Source organism: Nicotiana attenuata, unplaced genomic scaffold, assembly GCF_001879085.1.
Source record: "Nicotiana attenuata strain UT unplaced genomic scaffold, NIATTr2, whole genome shotgun sequence".
In the NCBI taxonomy this organism is placed as follows: domain Eukaryota; kingdom Viridiplantae; phylum Streptophyta; class Magnoliopsida; order Solanales; family Solanaceae; genus Nicotiana; species Nicotiana attenuata.
The window spans coordinates 67,270-79,745 of NW_017671421.1; the positions used below are offsets into that span (position 1 = coordinate 67,270).

The 12,476-nt window shown below is 39.1% G+C and overlaps 1 protein-coding gene across 1 annotated transcript in view; it reads right to left on the minus strand.

Annotated features, from left to right (window-relative positions):
* The window catches only part of LOC109208168 (peptide chain release factor APG3, chloroplastic), a 12,347-nt gene extending 755 nt beyond the window's left edge, over positions 1–11,592 (minus strand). The window contains exons 1-13 of the mRNA XM_019371221.1: positions 11,290–11,592; positions 10,966–11,022; positions 10,303–10,383; positions 10,142–10,199; positions 9,899–10,002; positions 9,724–9,775; positions 3,255–3,304; positions 2,772–2,837; positions 2,517–2,681; positions 2,125–2,197; positions 1,903–2,035; positions 629–686; positions 167–214 (exon numbers count right to left, since the gene is read on the minus strand). Coding sequence (XP_019226766.1) covers positions 167–214; positions 629–686; positions 1,903–2,035; positions 2,125–2,197; positions 2,517–2,681; positions 2,772–2,837; positions 3,255–3,304; positions 9,724–9,775; positions 9,899–10,002; positions 10,142–10,199; positions 10,303–10,383; positions 10,966–11,022; positions 11,290–11,451 — 1,107 coding nt within the window. The 5' untranslated portion in view covers positions 11,452–11,592. The remainder of the gene's footprint in view (positions 1–166; positions 215–628; positions 687–1,902; positions 2,036–2,124; positions 2,198–2,516; positions 2,682–2,771; positions 2,838–3,254; positions 3,305–9,723; positions 9,776–9,898; positions 10,003–10,141; positions 10,200–10,302; positions 10,384–10,965; positions 11,023–11,289) is intronic.
* Between the last annotated feature and the right edge of the window lie 884 nt (positions 11,593–12,476).

Genomic DNA, 12,476 nt, shown 5'->3' on the forward strand with positions numbered 1-12,476 from the left:
CACAAAAAAAAAAAAAAAAAAACAGAGTTCGAAGTTTCCATATTCGGTAAAACTACATGTTTCTACGAACCAGAATTGCAGTTCAAGAGAGTGGTGGGATTATTATACCATCACATATTCATTAATTGGATATCAAAAGTTTCTTAAGGCATTATGGCTTATTTACCTTGTAGTTGTATGTCCGAATTTTTTCTGACCGAGCACCAGTACCTACCTGTCATTGTAAATGTAAACAGTCTAATCAGGAAAATTGACAAGATGTCCTCGTCCTTCTTAATCTAATACAAGAATTAGGAGATCATAAGGCTTAAAACTGACCGTGTCAAAAATGTTGTATCAACTTGTTTATGTTACATTACCCCAGGACTACTTATCTTTCACAGACATTACCATATCAATATGAAAAAGGTTTGCAGTAGTGAAGGTATATATATTAGACGATCAGCAAGTAGATATACATAAGCTACTTGCACTTGAACATATAGGTATGATCCGTATGGATATCATTTCAGATAAGATCATTCAACAGATAAACTTAAAATGTCATCAGCATGTTGATTTGATTTCATCCCTTCCTACTGCATTATGGTTATGCGAGTTCAATGATTTGAAGGCTTGGTCATCTTACCTGTAATTTTCTCTGGTTTCTTATCGATTCCTGCTGCTCCCTTAACTTAATCTCATACCTGGAAGAATATCACAAGTCTTATTCCGCGCAGATATAATAGTAATTGCATAAAGTCAAGAACATAGTAAATATACATAAATATCACCTTGTGTTAGTGTAAGCATACATGGGAGTGAAATAACAAGAATGGGCCAATGTATAAAGATGATGTGTATATAGAAGGATATAGACTGTTCGTGGCTCTTCAGCCTAGACAGTTATTCCGATGAATCTTTGGACCCACGAGATTTTGCTTTTACTTCACTAGCAAATAATGCATGTCTGAAACTAATGAAGAATATCCATATTTCCTTGCGAGTAAGACTATATAGAGATTCAATATGCATATGACCATCATAGAAATTGTAAAATGGTGGAGATCAACCAAAAAAGGGATAACACAGAGGTTTCATCAGCTCTTGGACAATCTTCTACCAGTGCTTGTCTTGATTGATCGCGTGCTTGTCTTGATTGATCGCTGACTCTATCAGTCAGTGACCAAAATTTTGATGACACATAGCCTTGTGGACTTCCAGAAAAGCGATTAAAGTGTCAAACCATATGATTTGTAAAGAAAGTAGTCGCATAATAGTATAAAACACACGATAATGATAATAGACCTTTATCGCCCATCTGAAACTTTGTTGATCCACAACACTATATAAATGCGTGTTTTTGCTATGCATGGAAGACTTAGAAGTTACCCTATGTCAAGAGTATGAAACAAAAAACCTGGAGCAGCTATGTGCTTAATATTGTCATAGAACATAGCAAAACACTATCAGATTCTTCCTTAATCGTGCAGGTTTCATTTGTTCATACTGTTATACATGACAAAGTTATCTAGATATTAAAAACATATCTGACACAGGCAGTCAGTTAAAGTTGTAATTTCACTCTTAAACTAGCAAGACTAGCAAACAAACCATTCCGCAGAGTTGGAAGTACAGATCCAGACATAGCGGGCAGCTCAAACACCAGAACCTTTCTTTATAGGATCTATAAAGCAGTACTTCATGTTCATATCAGAAGTAAGTCATTTTCTTAGACAAACCTATCTACTTGCTTTCAGTGGAGGTCAACTACATAAGCAAGGGCCTCTCACCTAATCCATATGACTAATTTCATCTAGATCTCAGTTGAGAAATTCTGTTTTGTAATCTTTTATCTTTTAAATAATATAGTTCAGTAACTCCATAAAGCAAAAACCCGATATGTGAATTGCTGTTCCTCACAATTTGGCTCTCAGTAGTTGGAAAGCACGATTCTTGTTTTTAAGCTGACTCCTTTCTTCAGTACAAAATATTCTAATTCCCGTTGGTTTATGGTAAAGATCAACTGCAGTCTCCACCTTGTTAACATTCTGCCCTGCATAGCATAATCATGTGTCAAGATAAACATGCTGTCAATAAGTACAAGAAAAGTTCATGTTTAGGGAAAAATGAATCATCATATACCTCCAGCACCACCAGAACGTGCTGTTGTTAGTTCTACATCCTTTGGATCGATTTCCACATCAACTTCATCAGCCTGAAACCAGATAATATATCAAGGATGAAATAAAAAGCAACAACAGCAGACACAACAGGGACCTCAAAAGACCTAGATATACTTGGGGAAAAAGAATAGAAAAAATCATAATGAAAACACTGGTTAAAAATGGAAGTTCGGTGATCGACAACAACTCGGCCATACATGGCAATATAAATGATGCAGCAATCTATGTGATCGCTACAACATCTGGGGATGAACTTGCTGATAATACATTAACATAAAAAAGATGACCATATCAAGCTAGACTAGATAGCAGAGCTGCAGAGATTTCTTAGTGAACTTGCGAATAGCTAACCTCTGGCATGATAGCAACTGTTGCAGTGGAAGTGTGAACACGGCCTTGAGTTTCTGTTTGCGGTACACGTTGAACTCGATGAACACCAGATTCATATTTCAATTTACTATAGACACGCTTGCCTTTGATCTCCATCACATATGTTTTAAATCCTCCTTTTTCAGCCTTGACAAAAGATATTGTTAAATAGGTCAGCAAAGGAAACTATTTCCTAATGAAAACATAGTTGTCAATTACAATTTAGTACATATTTACCTCGGAGCATGAGATCGGAGCAAACTTCCAAGAGTTCCGTTCGCTGTACTTCTCATACATACGCACCTAAATGATGTCAAAGCGAAGAAGAAATAAGTGTGCCATGCGATGAGATCTGAGTTCTTCATTTCACTATACGGGAAAAGCAAATTACCACGTTTTTCAGAGCGGTGGATGGAATAACACTGTAAAGACTCTAGCTTAACAACTTAAACTTTTCTACATCTAGAAGTGAATCTGGATAGGGAACATCCATGTTCTTTCTTAGCTATCAGCAAGCTATTGCACTTTGGACCCGTAAAGGCCATATGTCATAAGGCAACATTGTCTATCTAACGCATGTCAATGTTACAAGTAACAAGAGTTGAATGACCAGATATATTAAAATCCTCTTCTTTTTTTCCTTCATTTATTTTGCAATATTTGAAAAAGTATCGCAACCATATAGTAGAATTTAGAAGGACTAAGGGAACATGTACCTACAAGATCACCAGCCCAAATTCCAGCCTCATCCCCACCAGCACCTGCCCTGACTGCAAGACAGAAGAGTTAAGCTCCTATACCCAAAATTAAAGCTTTTTGTGAAAAATTTACTTAACTAAACAGTTAGGAGGGAGAGAATTAAAAATTAAACAGCATACAGCGCACGCACATCACGTGCCGGTTAACCCTTAAATTTCAATATTTGTAGCTACTGATGCACTAGAACCTAAAGAGGTCAATCAAGCCACATCCAAGGATAGAAGTTGGACAGTTTTTAGAGGACTTGCAAACAACCAGATTCTACCAATGAGTTGTACTTGATTTCATCAATCCTACAAGAGTAATAATGTGAAACTCAATGTGGCCATTTAAAGGGATACATGCAAATAGCAAGTATTCCCATTCATGGTTCAATCGACTTACTTGCACCCCCCCCCCCCCCCAAGTCATGGTTCAATTGACTTACTTGCCATTTTATTCCGTCCCAAAAATATGAAGCTATCTCCTATAATGGAAAAGTTTTTACTCGAGCAATCTAAGCAAACATAAGATAGGACTAAAATTTATATCAGCTCAAATTTGATGTGAAAATCTTTCAATTAACTTTGTCACTTTTTCACATTTGAAAAACTTTACTGTTATTAATTTTAGCACGATGGCGTTAAGAGTCTGTAACCTTATATTTTGTTTCACTTCCAAATATCTCAAGAAAGCCTCATGGTTTCAACATCTGTTCATTTAAGTTCCCAATAAATATTCGACTTAGTTATCATCTGGATCACTTTTTTTATTTTGAGAAGGTAAAGTAGTTATCATCTGGATCACTTATACTAGCAAATAATTTTAATTGTTGCTTGGAGTTTGTATACGGTCAAAATCGGGCTTGCCTAATTTTGTATGGCTGATCGAAATCGGGGGGTAGATCAAGGCTCAGCCTCGGTTATATCGGACCATGGTACAGATATGGATTGGTAATCTCGTGGATCAATGGCCGATCAAGATCGAGACGGAAATAGGAAAGAGATCGAACGAGATCGAAGGAAGCATGCCAGGCCGGATAACAGAAAGCCGAGATATCCGCGATCGGGCAAGGATCGTGGCAGAAATCTCGGCACGTATCAAGTCAGGACCGGTTATTTAGCCCATCATGGGATTTACTTCCGTAATTAGAATTATACCATAAATAGGATTCCTCTACTATATAAAGAGGGCCCTAATCATCTTGTAAGCACCTCACATTCATACAGATCAAAGTAATATAATATTCTCTCTTTAACTCACACTCTTTTTTTTTTTTTTTTTTTTTTGATAAGGTAAAGATTTCATAAATAAGTACCAAGAAGCTATGTTGCGCGGACTCTCCAAAATGTAGCCGCACCCGTGTCGGATCCTTCAAAAATGCACTACTTTTGGAGGATCCGACACTTATCCGGCCACATTTTCGGAGAGTCCGAGCAACATAGGCCAAGATGGTACACAAAATTACAAGAAAGAAGGCTCCAGAATAGCCTGTTACAATAACTTTCCAAGCATCTCAATAAAGTCTAAATATTGATCTACATTCTCCAAAATACTGCTCTTACACCAGAAATACAAATTATGCAGACAATTGCTCTTAATTCTAGAGATATGTCTTCCTTGTCCTTCAAAGCATCGCTTGTTTCTTCCGGCCATAAAGTCCAAAAGATGCATAGAGGAATGGTTTTCCAAAATTGCTTCTGTCTTTTAGCTATTCTTTGACTCTGCCAGCTCTCCAGCAAACTCCTAACATTGTGGGGCATTACCCAGGATACTCCACAGATATTCAAGAAAAGATCCCAACACTGCCTTGAGATTTCACAATGCAAAAGAAGATGATTTGTAGTTTCCTGGTCTCTTTCACATAGATAACATCTATTACTTAGTGCAAAGCCTCTTTTCTGCAGGTTATCTTGGGTCAAACAGGCTCCCATAGTAGCAATCCACCCGAAACATGCCACCTTTACAGGTGCTTTAGTCTTCCAGAGTATCTTCCATGGGCAATCAGATTCCCAATGTCCTATCTGCTGTTGTAGTAAATTGTAACAACTCTTGACTGAGAACTTCTTATCCCTACTTGCAATCAAAATCAACGAATCCCTCTTGTTTTCTTCCACAGCAACAACATCCAATTGCTGTAATAACTGACATATGTCATCCATCTCCCAATCATTTAGACCTCTTCTGCAATTAATTTGCCAACCAGTAGTAGAGTAAAATTCTGCAACAGTTCCCTTTTTGTCAGTTGAGCAACTGGATAACGTTGGAAACTTGGAGCTCAAACATTCACTTCCCAACCATATATCAGTCCAAAACTTTATTCTACACCCATTACCCACTTCCAAACCTTGTATAGCTGTGAAAATCTTCCCACAACTGGCAGATGCTTCCCCAGACACTTCCTTTTGTGGATCCGTTCTTTTGTTTATGAACTTGCTGCTCTTTAATTGTTCTTGCTTTACCAAGCTCGAGGGTTCATTAGCTTGAGGGCATTGATCAAACGCTGGTTTGCTTTGTATTATTGTCAATTTGCATCACTTATCTTTACTTTTATCAATCGATATTAAGTGAAATCACGTATCCTTAAAACCACATTATAAGTTTAATTGTTACTCAATTTTTTGAATAAACAGTTTGGCGCCTACAGTGGGGCTAAGGATAAGAGTGATTGCTTAATATTAACCTTCATAACACACACTGCTTTTACACTTGTACTCGTAAGTGTTTTTGATTTCAGGAATCAACATGTCAAACTCTCAAGCAGTACCCACTCACACTGATACCAGCCTTGGTCTTCATGGCGGAAACGAACATGTAGTCGCCCCGGGAAACAGAGTGCCTCCAATCAATCCCGACACACCACGGGCCGTAGATCCGGTTAACGTCAATTCTCGCGTCGCCATTCGTGGAGATTTAGGCGCCGACCCTGAGAATAGCGTCCGCAGAGACGCCCGGGCAGCCGATCAGCACGCACAAAATGGTGAAGAAGGCGAAATTAGCCTACGAATGATATTTGACATGCTACAAACTCAGCAGGCCGCGATAGCGCAACTCCAAAATTAGAATCGAGCCCCAAGTAGAATCGAACTCCGATACATCACAGGAAGTTGCTCATAGGGTCGAACCCGTACAGGAGAAATTGAACGATAATGGATCGGGAACTGATCCCGCCATCATGAAGATGCTCGAGGAGCTCACTAAACGGATCGAACCGAGAGAAAAGAAGATCGAGGCTAATGATAAAAAGGTAGAAATGTACAACTCCCGGGTTGATCAAATACCGGGGACACCCCCGATTCTAAAGGGTTTGGATTCGAAAAAGTTCGTACAGAAGCCTTTCCTACCAAGTGCGGCTCCGAAACCAATCCCCAAGAAGTTCCGTATGCCCGAGATTCCCAAGTATAACGGGACGACCGATCCGAATGATCACGTCACCTCGTATACGTGCGGCATCAAAGGAAACGACTTGGAAGATGACGAAATTGAATCAGTACTGCTGAAGAAATTCGGGGAGACTTTATCAAAGGGCGCCTTAATATGGTATCATAACTTACCCCCTAATTCTATTGATTCGTTTGCTATGCTTGCAGATTCTTTTGTAAAGGCACACGCCGGAGCCATTAAAATTGCAACGAGGAAGTCGGACCTCGGAATTCGTATCTCGGTTCCAAGCGAAGAGAATGGATTTGCCTCCGGTCACCGATGACTGGGCTGCTCAAGCTTTCACTCTAGGTCTCAACACTCGGAGATCCATAGCTTCACAGTAGTTGAAGCAAAGTTTAATCGAGTACCCGACTGTCACTTTGGCCGACATACATAATCGATATCAGTCGAAGATCAGGGTCGAGGATGACCAACTGGGGACTCATTTGGGGTCCGTTTATCCTAGCAGGCCCATGGATAGGATCAAAAGGGACATCGGTCGAGAGCTAAGGTCGAATAAAGATCGATATCAACCGTACAACGGAGATCGTAGAGGCAGCGCGGGTCACCGCGAAGCTTCGCACGAAATGAGAGGAGAAATGATCGAGGTCAAAATTCACGGGGGCTTGATGCCGTCACGTTAAATATCCAAAATCCGAATAAAGGTACGACCCCATTCTAATCCTTTCTATTTTTTCGACTTACACTTGCAGGATATCGACAAAGATCGGCACGAAGCTTTGGATCTTAAAGCACGCGTTGCACTCTTTTTTCCTTAGACCGGTTTTTGTCCCAAATGGGTTTTTCCGGCGAAGTTTTTAACGAGACAACCATTGTTCGTGCTAACTTAGAGTATTTCAATAGTATCCGAGGTTCCCTACAATAAGCCTCGAGTTGCCCCCGAATGTCTACTTTGTTGCAAGGAAATTACTTCATGACAGCGGGGTCTCGATAGAAAAATGTTGTAAGGGTCAAACGGTCAGATGAACCGTGCCCATATAGGTTACTCGAGCCCTAACATCAAATATGCGCGCATGTATAATCATCTATTGGGAGAAGTATTTTTTCCTTGCCGATATCTCATGCCTTTAGAAAAATTTCCTACTTCATACTCTTGATCTATTGTGTAAACAGGCTTAAAGGCCGATCATGACAGAAGTTCGAACAACTAACCCCACTCTTGAGGACTGCTGTCCGAAAAACAAACGAAATTGAGCTACTAAAATTTCGAGACCATAAGACCTTAAAGGCGACCCTCGATTTTACAGGCCGCGGCCACCCCACTCGGGGACTGACACTTCGGGCAAGCTCGAGGTGAAACGGAAAATAAGCCCAAAAGGCAAGTTCCAAACGAAAGAGGCTACGGCCAAATTAATGCGGATCAGAGACGTCTGAAATCTGTAACAAATACAAAGGCCTAAGGGCTACCTCTACTTCGAGTTCGAGCAAGTACTCACTCGATCATAAAAGCGCAAGGGCTATCTTAACCCGAGTTCGAGCAAACTCTCACTCGGGGACTATCTATGAAGTCTAAGGGCTAACTTTACTTCGAGTTCAAGCAAATCCTCACTCGACTATAAAGCCTAAGGGCTAACTTCACTTCGAGTTCGAGCAAGTCCTCGCTAGATCATAAAAGCCCAAGGGCTATCTTAACCCGAGTTCGAGCAAACTCTCACTCGGGGACTATCTATAAAGCCTAAGAGCTAACTTTACTTCGAGTTCGAGCAAATCCTCACTCGATCATAAAAGCCCAAGGGCTATGTTAACCCGAGTTCGAGCAAATCCCCACTCGACTATAAAGCCTAAGGGCTAACTTCACTTCGAGTTCGAGCAAGTCCTCACTCGATCATAAAAGCCCAAGGGCTATCTTAACCCGAGTTCGAGCAAACTCTCACTCGGGGACTATCTATAAAGCCTAAGTCTAACTTTACTTCGAGCCACTCGACTATAAAACCTAAGGGCTAACTTTACTTCGAGTTCGAGCAAATCCTCACTCGACTTTTAAGCCTAAAAGCTACTCAAACTCTAGTTCAAATGGTCATTCAGGATCCATCAATCTCGGTTGAAAGAACAAAGCCTCGAGCATGGATTTCTTCAAAGGTCTCCCTCCGAGACCGACACTTGGTGCGCTCCTTAGCCCGAACCTGAGTGGTTTCCTTTTCCGGAACAATTTTACATGTTTTGGCCATTTTTGTTTTCGTAAGCAAGGAAGAATAAAGATTGGAATATTTGGTATTTCAGGAAGAACAAGCAAAAAAACTCAAAGACTCAATTCGTTTCTTGTCATTACACTCCAAAAAACGAGGGGACTATCTGTATACGGTCAAAACCGAGGTTGCCTAATTTTGTATGGCTGACCGAAATCGGGGTGGTAGATCAAGGCTCGGCCTCAGTTATATCGAACCATGGTACATGGATTGGTAATCTCGTGGATCAATGGCCAATCAAGATCGAGACCGAAACAGGAAAGAGATCGAACGAGATCGAAGGAAGCATGCCAGGTCGGATAACAGAAAGCCGAGATATCCGCGATCAGGCAAGGATCGTGGCGGAAATCTTGGCACGTATCAAGTCAGGACCAGTTATTTAGCCCATCATGGGATTTACTTCCGTAATTAGAATTATACCATAAATAGGATTCCTCTACTATATAAAGAGGGCCCTAATTATCTTGTAAGCACCTCACATTCAAACAGATCAAAGCAATATAATTTTCTCTCTTTAACTCACGTTCTTTTGTTTATGAACTTGCTGCTCTTTAACTGTTCTTGCTTTACCAAGCTCGAGGGTTCATTAGCTCGAGGGCATTGATCAAACGCTGGTTTGATTTGTATTATTGTCAATTTGCATCACTTATCTTTACGTTTATCAATCGATATTAAGTGAAATCACGTATCCTTAAAACCACATTATAAGTTTAATTGTTTCTCAATTTTTAGGGTAAACAGAGTTCATGAATCTGAAACTAAGACGCAGAGCAGAAAACTCTACCCAATCAAGACAAAGGCAAAGTAAAAGAATAACATACCTTCAAGCATTATATTCCTAGAATCAAGAGGGTCACTTGGAAGGAGCATTAGCTGCCATCATGAGAAATATCAACATAAATCCCCCAAAAATGCGTCGAAGTGAACACAAGAATTATCTGGGAACTGAAATAAGGAAGGAAAATATAAATACTTTAAAGGAAGAACCGTAATAACCTTAAACTTCTCCTCTAGGTCTTTGATTTGCTCTGTCAAGGAATGAATTTCAGAAGCTACCATCTCCGCCATGTCCTCGTCGGCTCCAGCGTCTTTAGCTAAAGCTGACAGGAATAGAAGAGGCCGTCAGATATATGCATAAACTACTAGAAACAGCACCAGTCTAATCAAAGTATGGAGGGAGAATGAGTAAATGGTATAAAAATGCTTTGGCTTCTGAAAAACACAAAAGTGGATGATAACCTTTTGCTTCTTCCAGTTGCTTCTCACAATCCTTGAATTTCCTGTATGTCAACACGACCTAGCTCAAAAAACAGACAACAAAAGTGTGAACAAAAAAAAGAGTGCCATTAGTATCGGATCAACGCAAGAAAAGGAGATAAAATGACAGTTAAGTAAGGTACTTCGTCTAGCTCTGCCATTGACTGTGCCAACTTCTGATATTCACTTGGATTTGAGACAACATCCGGATCAGCAAGCTTAACCTGAAAGTGATTCACTAGTTTTAAATGTAATTCCTGGGCATTCCTCATTATAAAGGAAAGTAGGAGAAATTTGACCAGAATCTATTCTTTGTACTTAATGGGTTTTTTAAACATATATCTAGGGTCCAGGGTCTAAGATAAAGCTACTGGGTTCGATGAACCGCTAACTAATTCACTAGATCCACCCCTGAATTTGAGCACACTTTTAATAGGCTTAGACTTTGAACCAGCCAAATAAGAGACCTATCCCAAATTGCATGTTGCAAAAAGATCTCACCATTACTTCCTGTCATAACTGCTTGCGTAAATTAAAATATGTATTCAAATAATACCGAAACTGTCTTTAAATGCAAACTTAAGGTCCAGGTCACTCGTCTAATTCATTAACAAAACCTTTACTAACCATGTTATAGTCAGACTGAGCGTAAGTCTTCCAAACGCCTACATATTCGATAAAACATTCACTCACATGAATAAATTAATAACACCATACTACAAAGTTTATTGAATTAAATAATTGGTCTAAAACCAGTTTTTCCATCCATGTCCAAAAAGCATAAAGAGATTCAGAAAGAAGCATACCGACAATTCTTTCCACGTTTTCTCAGCTGAATCAAGTTTTGTAATTAGATAAGGTTCCTGCAATATACAAATTGATTACATAAGAAAAGGTCAAAACAGCAATTTCCGATTACTAGGTTTACTCACTAAAAATGAATTCTTAAATTCGGATATAGCATTCACTGTATTACTGGTTATCGAAAATTTAGGAAATTTTCTTTTGTTCTTCGTTTTTCGCTCTTCATCCTAATTCTTCAAATTATGCTTATCTTCGCATTCAAGTTTTACGTAGTTGTATTCATTTTCTCGACTATCAGAGAGAGATATTCCTAAAATTGTACGGACCGCCATGCAGACTATTCTTCTAGAAGGAGTGTGATTCGACGGAGCTCGAACGAAAGCGGATCCTCCACCGGAAAATCCAAAGCAACGGCGTCTTATTGGCCATTGAATCGAAGATGTAGCGGAGATTCCGGCAGCAAAGCCAGTGTTAGCTATAGTATTCATGCTCTTTAACTCCGACGTATGTGGTTCTGTGCAAGTCTGCAAAATTGAATGGATAACAGGTTGTGTATTTACGAGAGAGAACCGGGAATATAACGAGGGGGAAGGAAATGGAAATTGAACATTTGGACATGTACTCACTTCTAGTAACAAGCCCGAAGCCCGAGTTTGGAAATTGTGGATATGGGCTCAAAGATGAACAACCTATGTCGATCCATGTGCCACGTCAAGTTATCCAAATTTGAGAGATTATTTAGCTAGCGTTTGGCCATAGATCGCAAATTTGTTTTGAAAAATTTAATTTGGGTGAAGTTTGATTTGAAGATGAAAATTTGTTTGGACATACGTTTTCAAAACATATTTTCCAACTTTATTTTGGAAAAATAGGTATATAATTCCCTAGTTTTGGGATTTTGGGATTTTGGGATTTGGGATTTGGCCAAAATATGGGCAAAATTTATGGTCAAACATGAGTTTTGAAAATAAATCCCAAATTTATTTTGGCAAAACTCATGGCCAAACGAAGCCTTAGAATTTAAACTCAATTTATTCGGGTTATTAGCGAACTAAATAAGCAATTGAAACTATGAGTTCACAAATTAGTATTAGTTGAAATTATACTGAAGTTCACTTATATATTTATATTACGTACCCAAAATACTAAATTCGGTAAAACTCGTAAGAGCTATGTTATATTTAGGGAAATTACCAGCTATGTCCATTTATAAGTAGCTCATTACAAAAATTGGCCAATAGATAAAATATTACTAATATTAGCCAAATTAGCCAATTAGCTATTTGTAGCAAAAAAATATCAAATTTTTGCTTTGTTTTGAGTGAGTGTTATTAGAATAGATTGGACACAACTTAAGGAGCTTGAATCTCAGTTTTGGGATGATTTGGTGAAGTTTTGAGGTGGTTTGAATTGAAAATTCGAAGTAAAAGCTGAACATGAAAAAAATGATATGTGTATCACACTGTGTATCATTTGCGTATCACATATGTATCATATTTGTATCAATTGTGTA